At 40.7% G+C, this 12,500-nt stretch overlaps 2 protein-coding genes across 2 annotated transcripts in view; one reads left to right on the top strand and one right to left on the bottom strand.

Moving 5' to 3' along the window:
• The window catches only part of MESR3 (misexpression suppressor of ras 3), a 23,289-nt gene extending 18,276 nt beyond the window's left edge, over positions 1 to 5,013 (top strand). The window contains exons 2-3 of the mRNA XM_043023011.2: positions 270 to 1,227; positions 1,370 to 5,013. Of these exons, the coding sequence (XP_042878945.1) occupies positions 820 to 1,227; positions 1,370 to 2,110 (1,149 nt within the window). The 5' untranslated portion in view covers positions 270 to 819 and the 3' untranslated portion in view covers positions 2,111 to 5,013. The remainder of the gene's footprint in view (positions 1 to 269; positions 1,228 to 1,369) is intronic.
• The window catches only part of LOC122257613 (pre-mRNA-splicing factor SYF2), a 16,990-nt gene continuing 8,869 nt past the window's right edge, over positions 4,380 to 12,500 (bottom strand). The window contains exons 4-6 of the mRNA XM_043023012.2: positions 9,494 to 9,618; positions 8,771 to 8,941; positions 4,380 to 6,370 (exon numbers count right to left, since the gene is read on the bottom strand). Of these exons, the coding sequence (XP_042878946.1) occupies positions 6,205 to 6,370; positions 8,771 to 8,941; positions 9,494 to 9,618 (462 nt within the window). The 3' untranslated portion in view covers positions 4,380 to 6,204. The remainder of the gene's footprint in view (positions 6,371 to 8,770; positions 8,942 to 9,493; positions 9,619 to 12,500) is intronic.

Here is a 12,500-nt window from a genome sequence, read left to right as displayed (position 1 = left end):
CACAGGCCTCGTTGACATAGCATTGGCCTCGGAGCCGAAGGGAAGGAGATCTCGGAATCGCACGAATCACTCGAAGTGAAACTCACTTGGGAAGGGCGCGTCACCGTGCCTTTCTTTCCGTTACTACTACTATGTAATTTAAATCGCTCCTCCTGTGACTCAGATCGTGTGATTTGGAGATAGTGGACGGCGGAGGCCCGCCCGCCCGTGGGCACGCTCCTCACCTGCTATGTTTACGCTCTGACTCATGACGCCTTCTCTCTTCGCAGGTCGCCATTGGCTGTTCGGGTAGTGACGTCGCCGGGGCAAGCAGCAGCTATTGGCTCGCGGCGCGGTGACATCAGCGGCGAGAGCGGTCATTCGCCAAAGGCAGGAGTGATGTCATGAGGCTGGAAAGCGGGCTACCCGGTTACTAGTCAAGGATCCGTGACGTCATCGCGAGACCAAAAAGTGGCGGAGGATTCAGCCAGGCTCCATTGATGGAGACTCGGGCGAGCGAGGACAGTTGAGGACGGAGCCTTGCCGAGTGAGTGTGCCGCGCCAGCCAGCGCGTCCGCCTCAGACCACAGGACGTGACGTGACCAGGGATATACGCCAGATAGAAAAGACATGATAGTAAATGTCAGCCTTTGAGATTTTATCGAAACATCCAGTGTTCTATCGAGAGTGGTGCAGTGAAACACACTCTTCTGTGGTGTAGTGATTTCGTTGCTGGAGGTTCACAACACAGCAGCGCAGTGAAGTGATCTGAACATGACAGAGACAGGCCAGTGATCCAGCGGCCCGATCAACCTGAGAAGGAATTCCAAGACTCGGTGAATGCGGTGCGCAGAGACTCGGGCCTGGGAGGTGCAGGGAGTGCTGGCCCACAGCGAGCCGACCAGGGCGGCTGGGCGCAGTGTCCGTGCAGGCAGCATCGGTCCGACCTCACAGGCGTTCCAGTGTAGAATGTGCCAGGGCAGCCACGAGTGCTCGGGGCGGTGCGGAGAGTGCAGCACGGGCGCAACCACCTTCAGGAACAGCATCGCGATGGGCGGCGTGAGAGGAGGCTCCACCCTGAACGAGGTGGGCGTAGCAAGACACCTTCCCCACCACGCCTCCACGCCGCACCTGTTCGTGTACCAGGCCGCCGACGACGAGGACGAGGTGGACCACGCCCCCAAGGACTGCAAGGAACCCATCTACTCCTCCGCCATCGACATCCGCAAGGCCACCGCGTCCAAGGAGGTTCGTATTGTGTCCGTTGCAGGCGATGGTGACCTGAGAGTTGCAAATTGAGCGTCCAGGCTCATTGGGATAGCCGTTCGGCCTCGCGAAAAGATTGTCTTGTACCCTAATATTTTGTTTTACATTGTCGTTCCTGTTCCAGGCGGAGGCGGTGCGTCGCATCACGGAGAAGTACGACTCGCTCCGGGCCCTGACGGATCGGCGGGACGAGGTCGACGATCCGCTGGCCGTCACGGACGAGGACGTGGCGCGGATCGAGACCTTCTTCCGAGGCCACAAGACACAGCTCTGGGTGTGTCGCACGTTGGCCAACCTGTACTGCGAGAATGGAGCTGGAGCTTCGCATGGCACGTGGGAGCTGAAGTACACGGGCGTGCCCATTCTGCTGCTGGACCAGGGAGACACGCGCTCTCGTGACAAGCGCCTCCTGCAGCTCATCCTGGCGGAGAAGGGAACGGGCTTCGCCCTGTGGAAGGACGTGGTGGACAACCTGACCTCGTACCGGGCCCAGGAGCCCCAGTTCCACACGCTGTACCTGTCGTCGGACCACCGGCGGCGGATGGGCCTCTCGTTCAACGACGGGCGCGCCGCCTGCGAGTTCCACAGCCACATCGAGCGGCTGACGGCCGACCCCGCCAACATCTCCCTCTCGGGGCCGGGCAAGAAGAAGAACAAGGCCAAGGAGAAGCTGCCCAAGTACAAAGCGCCCAAGAAGACCGACATCTCGTCGCCGTGCAACTTCCAGCACGTGACCACGGTGGACGCCTGCGACAAGACGCGCTTCTTCTCGCTGCAGGCGTTCTCCAAGGCGAAGAACCCGCCGCCCCTGCAGCCGCACACGGTGGTGGAGCGGCCCGCGGAGGCGACGGCCGCTAAGGTGTAAGGGCGGGAGGCGCGACCGCACGAGCCCGAAACTCCCTTCGTGTACATGAATCTATTTAATCTCCCTTTCGTCGCAGTTTTAATTAAGGGTCAGTGAAAAGGTGTGAACTCGAACGAGTGTTCGGAAGTATAGCCTGTGTGCTTAAACGTGCCAACATTACTGATTCTCTCGAACCTTTTGATATCTTGATTGGTGATCAAGGAAAGACGCTGCACAGGACACGGGGGCGAGAGCAGTGGACAAGGGAGCGTCCGAGTGACCAGTTGATCCCTTATGAAAACGGGAGGAAGCTCAAAAGACGATCGGATGGCTCCTCGGTGCCTTTTTCTTGTCGAAATATATTCAAGAAGTGTTCACAGTGATTCTCCCGAGGACGTGGGCATGAGAAGGTGCCCTGAAATGCGATATGTGATTTTTTATCTTGGGTAACAGCGTACCCAGGTGACCCAGTGACATGGTGCTTTTGGTGACTATTAAGAGACGTTAAGATATTTTATTTTTGTTTCTTTGTTACCTAGATGTTTGGTTGAATAAGGAAATAGCAATGCTCGTGGAGTGCGAGTCATTTAAAAAAGCTGCAGATATCATTGCCGAATTACAAGCGAAAGAAATGGACTTGGAAGAACAGTGTACAAAATGGGGTGAAAAAACGAGACACGTTTTTTTTCATATTATTTATAGACGTCATCAAAGTGATTTTTGCATGTGTTTGGAGATTAACACGGAAAAAATCGTGGCTTTCTATGTACTCGTAAATATCACGTACATAAATATAAAGGTAGTGAGATTGTATACATAGTGTAATGCACTAAGCATTAGATGAACGTACAACGAGGTGATTCTGATAAAAGATATCGTAGGTCTAGGAGCCTCTCTCTAATATTAGAATCATCCATTGCAATGGCTCAGTCTGAGTCATCTTGGAATGGCTACGGGAAATTAGCCTTATAGGAACGATATAGGGCTCATATTTCCCGTGCTCTGCTGTAATTTTGCTGAAATACAAGAGGAAACATACGTCTGTCATCCATAATACTCTAGAGAGAAGGAACCTTAGGGACAGAATTTATTGTGATTTTGCCATATGTATATAGGCCTCAGAGATGAATGATTTACCTTGTAAACAAAAAGCCTGCATTATATTACTTCATATACATGTTGTTTGGGTGACTTGAAGCGTTACAGCCATACTTGATTTTGGTCAACTGGGTATGTAACCAACTTTGATGAATGACGAGTCGACATTAGGGAGCTATTTGTAACAATGGAATGGTTAAATAGCTTTATTCTCAAAGACCGTGCTCTACGAGGGCTTCCAAAGGTTTCAGCCGATATAAAAAAAGTTTACAAAACTAAGCAGAAACCATTATTCTGTTGCAGTCAAGCTGCCATTACGATGACGACAGAACATTTACAGGCACCAAATAAGGGGTCTTGTTTCGGTCATTCCGGATTCCGAGATGTGTTTTGTAATGTCCAAACTCCAGGGAATCTTTGATGAAACTTTCACACAACTAGACGTGCTTTTAAGCACTAGCCTTGTTCCTAATCAAATACTAATGCCGTTTGATAGTATGAGCATTACATCCTTTAATCAAACATCAGCGCATTTGACAAGAACATGAAATTCATCACCCAGAATGCCGCTCCTTGAGTGTGTGTATGTGTGTGGGTGGGTGTCGTGCCGGCGGCGTCAAGGTCAGGGTGAATAAGGCGAGCGGCAGGAACCCGGCGAGGCTGGCACCTGTCCAATAAGGATAGGGACCTGACACCTTACCTGGGTAATCCTTCCCTGATAAGATTCCTCCCCTTTTTAGAGCATTTCATTTCCTTTTTGTAGAAGAACACAAGTCGGCCATAGTTAGTATATTGGATACTTGTAACTGCAACGGTAAATTGTATGTTACTAGTGTACCGCTATTGTTATACACATTCAAGCAAACATGGGCTTAGACATGTGCTTGTGTATGTGTGAATACATATATATATATTATCATATAGTGAAATTAATTGTTATACTAAGTATTAACACTATATTTACATACTATATCTCTTGAACCGTCTAAGCTAGTATGGATGCAACATGAAGTCGTGTTTGTATGTCAAAATCTTTCAAAAGAGATGTTCAATATTGTGTTTGCGTAACCTAGGGACCTTTACATCGCCTGTTTTGTACCTGAAAAGGCTATTACTTTCAATCCAGTACGAACTTTGGAAGGACTTTGTATCTGGAGTTTTTAAACATTCCCGTCTGGTATAATACAAGGTATAACAGATGAAAATAAGCTTTATTTTGAACAGTTTATAAGAAGTATAATCTCCAAGTACATGAAGGCAAGTTTCGTTTGTAAGACATGTTTTTTCCTTATGTTATTTTGTTTGATACATGATTTTGCAGCTTTGTATGCGTCATTCAGTATGTACTTACTGAAAATACCGAGTAGGAATAAGTGTTATGTCTGTGTTCTTTTGCAGCTTTTCAACCCCGTGGTGTACAGTGTAAATAAACCATATGAACAAAAAATTGTTAGCATCAAATACCTAGTGTCCAAAGAAAACTAAATTCAAAGAGAGGTACCAAGGAAGCAACAAGTATTCATTAGAAAACAATAAGAAGTAAATTGAAAGTAAAGAAATGTATATAAATGTTATATCTACTGTAAAAAAGGAATATACATATATCTCCTAAAACTCTATTTTCCAACTTCTTATTCGTGTGACAGATTTTTTTTTTTTTCCCCATGGCTTCGATATCAATACAAAGCTGTAGTTAAAAAAATGGAAAAATGGTAAAAAGAGCAGTGTTAAGTCATTACTGTTTCACAAGTTTATTACAACTTACCACTAAAGGTCCCTGTACTAAAGGAAATGTCTGTTTATAAATATATATAAATTTGCACCTATGAGGCTAGTTTTCAAGTCAAAATTCCTTTGAAATCCTTATATCCATATCTACCTGCAACAAACACAGTTCATGTTACTTAAACAGGAAAGTTTTGTACTGTAAGTTTAGTCTTAAATTAGAAGAAAAACTGCATAATCAAAAGATGCCTACCATGAACATTTAATAATATTATTCTACTTCCAGATCAAAAGATGAGTATAACCGACATAAAACATATATCTTTTTAAAATTATATACACAAATTACGAACAAAAAGAAGGCATCAAAATGAATTCAAAGAGGGAAAACAATGACATCAACCAGAAAATTTTAAGGATAAACTGTATACCAATGCAATCTCAACTTTAGACCACATTTAAAGAAAGCAATACTCCTCTGAACTTATTAACTGATGATGTAGAACCTCATCAACCTGGAGGTTAAGCAATAAAAGAAATAACTAAGAAATATATTTTAGACCTACATTGACACTGATACCAAGGTAGCAGCCAGTTTTTACAACAAATACATAATAAATATAAGGTGTACAACACTACATGAAGTTAATTTTATTTAATGTGACAAAATCGTCAGTTACAAGTTTGTACTATCAAACCTATAAACATGTGCTTTGCTGTTGTAGCACTGCCCCCTGTGGAAAATCCCAAGACAAACTGTGAGCAAAAGATATGTTAGAACATGTTTTTCTTTTTCTTTTTACTTCATTCCATTTTGTTTCCCATGAAAATTAACAACGTTGTGGGTGAACCTACTTCTGCATCTAAATCAAAAGTAATTAAGAAAGTTATTCCATTTCCACTCTCAAAGTAAGAATAAAGCAAAATGCTGCACCTAAATGAAAAGGAATCCACAAGAATAAGTAAACTTCGAATACATAAAAAACATGGTATAAAAAGCAACAACCTTTATCCAAAACAATAGTCAATAAAGTTTGACAACTAGCACTTATATTATAGAGAAGAATGAACAAAGAAAAAGGAAGGAAAGGAAAAATTATCATACAATTTTTTACAAAATCAATAATCAACTATGTTTCTAATTAAGCAATATATTCTACGACAGCTAATGACCTTCTTTAATGACAAAAAATCCCCGAAATCCATGATGCAACTGCGACTTCCTTTATTACAGATACAGACAGCCTCTATTCATGTTTACAAACTCGGAAATTGGTGTCACACGTGATGAATTACACAGCGGTTCCTCGTTCCAAGTTCTGCTTGATTTCCTCGGTGTAGTCGCCATAGAATCTCTCTAGCTTCTTGTTGAACTTCATGTTACGCTCGTTGATGAAGTTGATGTCAGCATCGTCATCGAAGATGCGGCGGCGCGAATATTTCTCTCTCTTAGATATCCTGGAGTGGAAGGAACGTATTATCATACTTGCCCTGACATTAATCTCTGTATCTGCCCAACAGACCTTTCCATATAGAATGCTTTTTACAGGTGTAGATTTTGTCTCTGTTCTCCTTAGTCAATGCACAGACCTCCCTAATAACATGGCTTGTTTTTAAGTGTTCTGAATACCATGGCGTTGGCAAGAGAAAAAGAATACTGAAACTTCTTATAAATATGGATACCATAGGAAAGTTTTTCATAAATAAAGCATAACATAGACAAGCAAATTTCTAAAGCATTACAATAAATACATTAAATTGGTGTCCCATGAAACCTAATTCAAAAGTATTTTGGGTTTTCAAATTAACTCATTATTGAAACCTACTAACTGATGCACTGTGAGAATGATTATATGTCAAGAACAATGTTGACCCATTGCAGACGGGAGGTAGATCTGCTTGTGCAGGATGGGTTTTATTTCAGTCAAGGCAGCTCCACACAATGTACCTTAACTTTTCCCACTCTCTTTTTGTGACTTTTTTGTTTTAATTTTTGTGTGTTTTGCTGTATTCAGATACTTATATCTGTCATATCACAGGCTCTATCAATGCTGCATTTGACTGAAATTGTAGTTTAGGGTCCATATCTGCTCATTATTTTCTTTATACTTAGTGTGAAAGAAGTATTGCTGTTTTATGGTAGGACAAAAAGCATCTTTATTTTTCGTATTTATGCACTGTCATGAACGAATATGAAACATATAACCATCCACAATGAAGATAGCATGGAGAGGTAGGCAAGAGGAAGGAAACTTGTGTATATGACTGTGAGTGCCACAGTAAAAGGCATCCCTACTGGCACAGGGGCACATTGTAGACATAAGTCATGATTTGAATCACCTTCCTCTTCTCATTCTGCCTGCACATCCTTCATCTGCAGTACTTTAGAGCAAGAGGACGGTAACTTGCTATGTGCCATCACTCTATAAAGATAGCGCTTGCTACAGACTGTGAATGGGTGCCATTCAAGGGTCTCTCTCCTGCTGGTGCTAGAAGAAAGTGGTGTCTAGGTTTTGGATGTTAGGTGAAACCCATTTTGCTTAATATTACGGTAATTATAGTAATCATGCCTGCAATTGTCATCATCACTTACACATTACTCTTAGCACAATAAAATAACACAGTGATCCAAATTCCCCGAACATCATGTACATCATGATGCCTGCCATCAGGCCAGAGCTCCTGTGTCATATATGTCATGACACCTGTCCACAATGGGTTAAAAACTGAGCTAGTAACTTTTTCCTCCAATTTCCATAGCACATATGTAAATCACAAAACAAAAGAAACTTTAAATTTATCAGTTTCTTGTTTGTCTTATATGACTGCTGCTATCTGTCAACAGCCTACTATTGTCTAATGTTACAGTAAGAATAATGAATACTCTGGATGGGTGTTATGACGGCAGCCATCATGACGTATCCGATGATCATCATGGCATAGTTGACATCGAGGGATAGTGGTTCACTGTGTTTCTTTTTTTGTATTATGAGTAGTAACTCTATTTAGTGACTGATGATGACAATTATAATCATTATTACTATAAGGGCAGTAATATTCACCAAAAACCCAAACACAGATGTTACTTCTCTCTCCAGGCGCCAGCAGGAAATAGAGCATTGAATAGCACCCATCCAGCGTAAACTAAACCATATCCAGTGTCTGCAATGTGCTCCTGTGCCAGTATGGCTGCCTTGTGCTGTGGCACTCACAGTCTTAAGCACAGGTCTCCTTCCTCTTCCCCATCTCTTCATGTAATCCTTCTTGTGGATGGTTATTTCTTTCATATTTATGAAAATACGCAAAAAAGAGTTGCATTTTCTCTCTCCCAATAAAACTACAATATTTCTATCACACTGAGTATAAGGAACATGAGCTGATATGGACATTGATAAAGCCAGCCATAAAGCACATATAGGTCTCAGAATACAGTAAAACACACACAAAAAAACAAGACAAACACAAAAATGGCCCTAGTATCATCACAAGTGAATGAAAGTCAGCAAGAAAGGTCACAATATGTCACATGAAGCTGCATCCCTCTGAAATAATACCTGTCTGGGGTGCTGCACAGGTGGCACTGGGAACCAGGAAAGCAAATCTATCCCTGTCTGTATTCAATGGGTTAATACAGCAATCAACTTCTTCCACTGAGGGATTGAATTATATCGATAGCTGAAAATCATTAAAACCTCTACTTAATTCTTACTTTTTCATTCTACCTAATACTCAGTGCAATGACAACAAAAGTGAGAGAAACTACAGATGTTAGAGAAAAGAAACTAATTATTCATCTGTATCACTATTTTCTCTCTTTCAGAACTGAAAAGCAAAAGAGGCAAGCTGCATAACACTTACTGTTTCTCAAGGTCGTCAACCATACCATCAATGGCTTCTTTGGAATCCTTGTGGAGCCCAATGGCTATCGTATTGTCCCTTCCATAGAACGCTTCTTCTCCAACCGACTCTTTCTCTCTTTCATAGTCTTCCATGTCTATCTTTCTATTCTTTACCAAACGGTTGTACTGTCTGAAAGCAAGTAAAATTAGTTTAAATAAATTTTTGTTACATTAAATACAAATTTTTAACCTCCCTGACCGGGACTCGACCCCGCATTAATGCGTTTCTGCATTCTACCATCTTCTCACATACATATAACCTCGGTAACCTGATTTGGGACTTGAATTTGTGATTCCATTGCTGCCGAGTGCTGCGGGAATTGTTCGTAAAAATTCGCTATCACTGCTCTGCTAAGAGCATATAGGTAAGTTCCATGACGTCTCTTAAGGCGTCTGGTTGGACAACTCTTTTAGCGGGTCGTGTAGCCGAGCGGTCTCGCCGCCGCACCTGTCAATCTTACGGCGCGGGTTCGAGTCCCGGTCAGGGAGGTAAAAATTTGTATATATTAAAAATGCGTTACTGTATTCTACCATCTTCTCATCTTTTAAAAGTTTATGAAAAACTTTTTGATCTGCAAGCAAAGAACAAATTCTATCTGGAAAAAACACCAATAATTAATTACAGTCAAATATGAAAAGTCTTAAGTTTATAAAAAAAATATATATATGGAGATTCCTTTACCTAATGGTAGCATCTTCATAGGTAGAGAAACCTTGGTCTGGGTTCTTCTTTTTCTTCCTTCTCTCCCAGCGTTCAGCCTCATCAGCTCCAACTTCTAGCATCTTGAGGCGGTCATAGTCTTTACCCTGGAAGGTGGAGAAAAAGTAAATTTTTGCTTCTTTCTAACTACATTGCAAAGACTGAATGAAAATATATTAGCTGTAACAGATCTGTGCAAATATATCAGGTTATCACAGCAATGCATAAGTATAATGTTCACAGATTATAACAAGTTTACAAGATAAAAAGAAGAGCAATCACCATATATTACTAAAAGACATGATATACTGTTTCGACCACTATAATAAGGCTTGATAAAAGTTTTCAGTTTGGTATTTCTGTCCTAAAATTTGAATAGCAACTGACTAGTGTTAACATTATTATTTTTTTTTTCTGTCCAAAATATTCAACTATGATCTTATAAAAGTTCTATCCCATTACATATATATTCAAGGTTCCATAAAGAATATGTTTGAATCTTCAGCAGAAGCTTTATCTCCCAACTTCCCATTTTTCTTTTTAAGGCAACTTACAAGGAGGTAAATTCAAGTACCAACATCAGAAAATTCTATTCTTTTCCTGCAGTCCATGTGAACCAAACAAACCATTAGCAACAACAAAAAGAGGCTCACCAAAAATTCAACCATTTAAAAAGCATGCTAATCTACAATCATAGAAGCAAACTAGCAACACCAAACACGTGATCAATAATAATTTTCAATCATTGACCTTTGTATCAAATATGGTGAAATTAAATAAGCAAAAGTGATTTTACTGTAGAAAAATAGTAATAAATAAAAGTACAGGGAAATTAGCCCACTGTATACCGGCATCATGACATACATGACAGTCGATTTTTGGTCCTAACACTGGGTGTCATGCCTTACATGACGACAGTCGTCCTAGCATATTTGACTTCAGGGGACAGTGGTAGACTGTTTCTTCATTACACTAAGAATAATCATTATGCTTTGTGACTGTTAATGGAAATTACCTTTATACTTACTCTAATGTTACTGTAATATTCACCAAAATAAGTTTAGTCTAAAATCCCAAACACAGAGGCCCATCCACCATCCCTGCCAAGCACCGGCTGCAGAGAGTGACAACTTACAACAAGAACCTGACCTCCCACTAAAGTACCGGCAGAGCAGGAGGTGCAGGCAGAATGAGATAAGGAAGGTGACCAAGACCATGTGCATTATCTGCAATGTGCCATTGTGCTAATTTGGCTGCTTTGTGCTGTGGCACTCACAGTCATATGCACAGTAGGGTATTTCAATAATTGGTGATTTTTGAAAAATCCTTCAAATTCACGGAGACTGTTCAGAAGTAGGCGCCATTTATTTTTTCTTGACTAGTGATACCATTTTTTTTTTTGTTTTTATCAATATTTACCTATTGCACTTTTTACTCAAAGATACGAAAAATACGATTATATAATTAGTTTAGTCTGGGGTGAAATTACCCATTTTCTATATTTTCTTCATCATTTTAGCAGTAATTACTTAACTATGTATTCAAATTATGTTGATTTATTCAATCGCGTATAGTATAATTTTAACTTTTAAGAGTATCTTTTCTATAATTAATCATAATAAAACACATTGTGAAAGTATATTACAAATTAGAAACGTATCTTTTATTGGCAACAACTTCTCACATATATTATATTACCCTATCCACATTTCCTTTCAATCTCTTCCACAATTACCGTATATTTGATATAGAGACAAGGGTATTGAAGTACCATGACCGCCTCATGTCTCCAATCAGTCTTTCACAATACTGATTATGGTCGGGAATTAGTACACTCTTAGCCTCCCATACAGAGTGGTTACCTTGGCCATAGAGATGGCATACCTTATTCATATCTTCCCGTATATGATAGAACAAAGGGGAACTAAACACTCTTTCCGAAAAACCTGGGACATTCACAAACTTTTCTGTGCTGAGGTTCCATAACTTCTCATAGGAAAAATTGTACCAAATTCAATCCTTCAGGTTTGGCTGGTTTGTATATCCAGCTTTTTCCGATTCCATTTTCAGCATACCAAATACCTCATGTATGCTGTCACCATCGTGAGAGAGTGGCATGAAAATGACATCTGTGTTATGCAGATATCTACTGATGGATGCAAAGTAGGATTTGTCAAACCCTAATCTGATCCCTACTTCTGAACACATTTGAGGTGTCCCAAATGCTGCCTGAAATATTGTCGGCTCTGTACTAATGACAGCTTTTCGCCAGCAAAAGAAATGGATCTTAGAGAACTCGAAGATACCTTTGATAACAGTAGGGTTCTTTTGCAATGTCCCCAAGCATCTAATCAAATTGTCTTTCAAGCCAACTTTGGTCTTGGATGGCAAATCAGCATTTTCAATACTTCATAATTTATCAAGTACAACATCAAGTGATATACAAACATGTAATGATGAATACATATAACCTAACCACCTAACACCAACTGGCAAAAATATCCTAGGCAATATTATGTTTTTTAAATTCTTTTAAGGACTCAAGACAAAATAATTTTGCATGTCTGTTCAGTAGTTCATGATTGGTTACCCGTCAATAGCATTAAAGTTAATTGGCCACTGAAAACGGACCTCATCATTTATATCCTTATAAAAATCAATCACTTCAATTAATTCCCTGAGGTTATGACATGTTTTTATTCATATTGGTTATCTTCAATGAAGCTAGAGTGTCATCTCTTTTACCAATAGTTGCCTGCCTTTTCTTGCGGAAAATGGTAGTATCTAAAGGAATCAATCTGCTGTCAAGACCTACTACTTGAGAAAAAAAAGCATCAGTAAAATTTGTTGCATTATTTCCGTGGTGTATTTCCGTTTCCCTTCTGGCAGTCATCAGGAGTGGATAAATCTTCTAAGGTTGAGGAAGATTAAGTTTCCGTTGTCATGTTCATCGTTTTCACACATTCCTGAATCTCACTCAGTAATTTAT

Source organism: Penaeus japonicus, unplaced genomic scaffold (genome assembly GCF_977035675.1).
Source record: "Penaeus japonicus unplaced genomic scaffold, GWHDUDI00000001_assembly GWHDUDI00000019, whole genome shotgun sequence".
NCBI lineage: Eukaryota > Metazoa > Arthropoda > Malacostraca > Decapoda > Penaeidae > Penaeus > Penaeus japonicus.
This window is presented reverse-complemented; position numbering and strand designations above follow the sequence as displayed.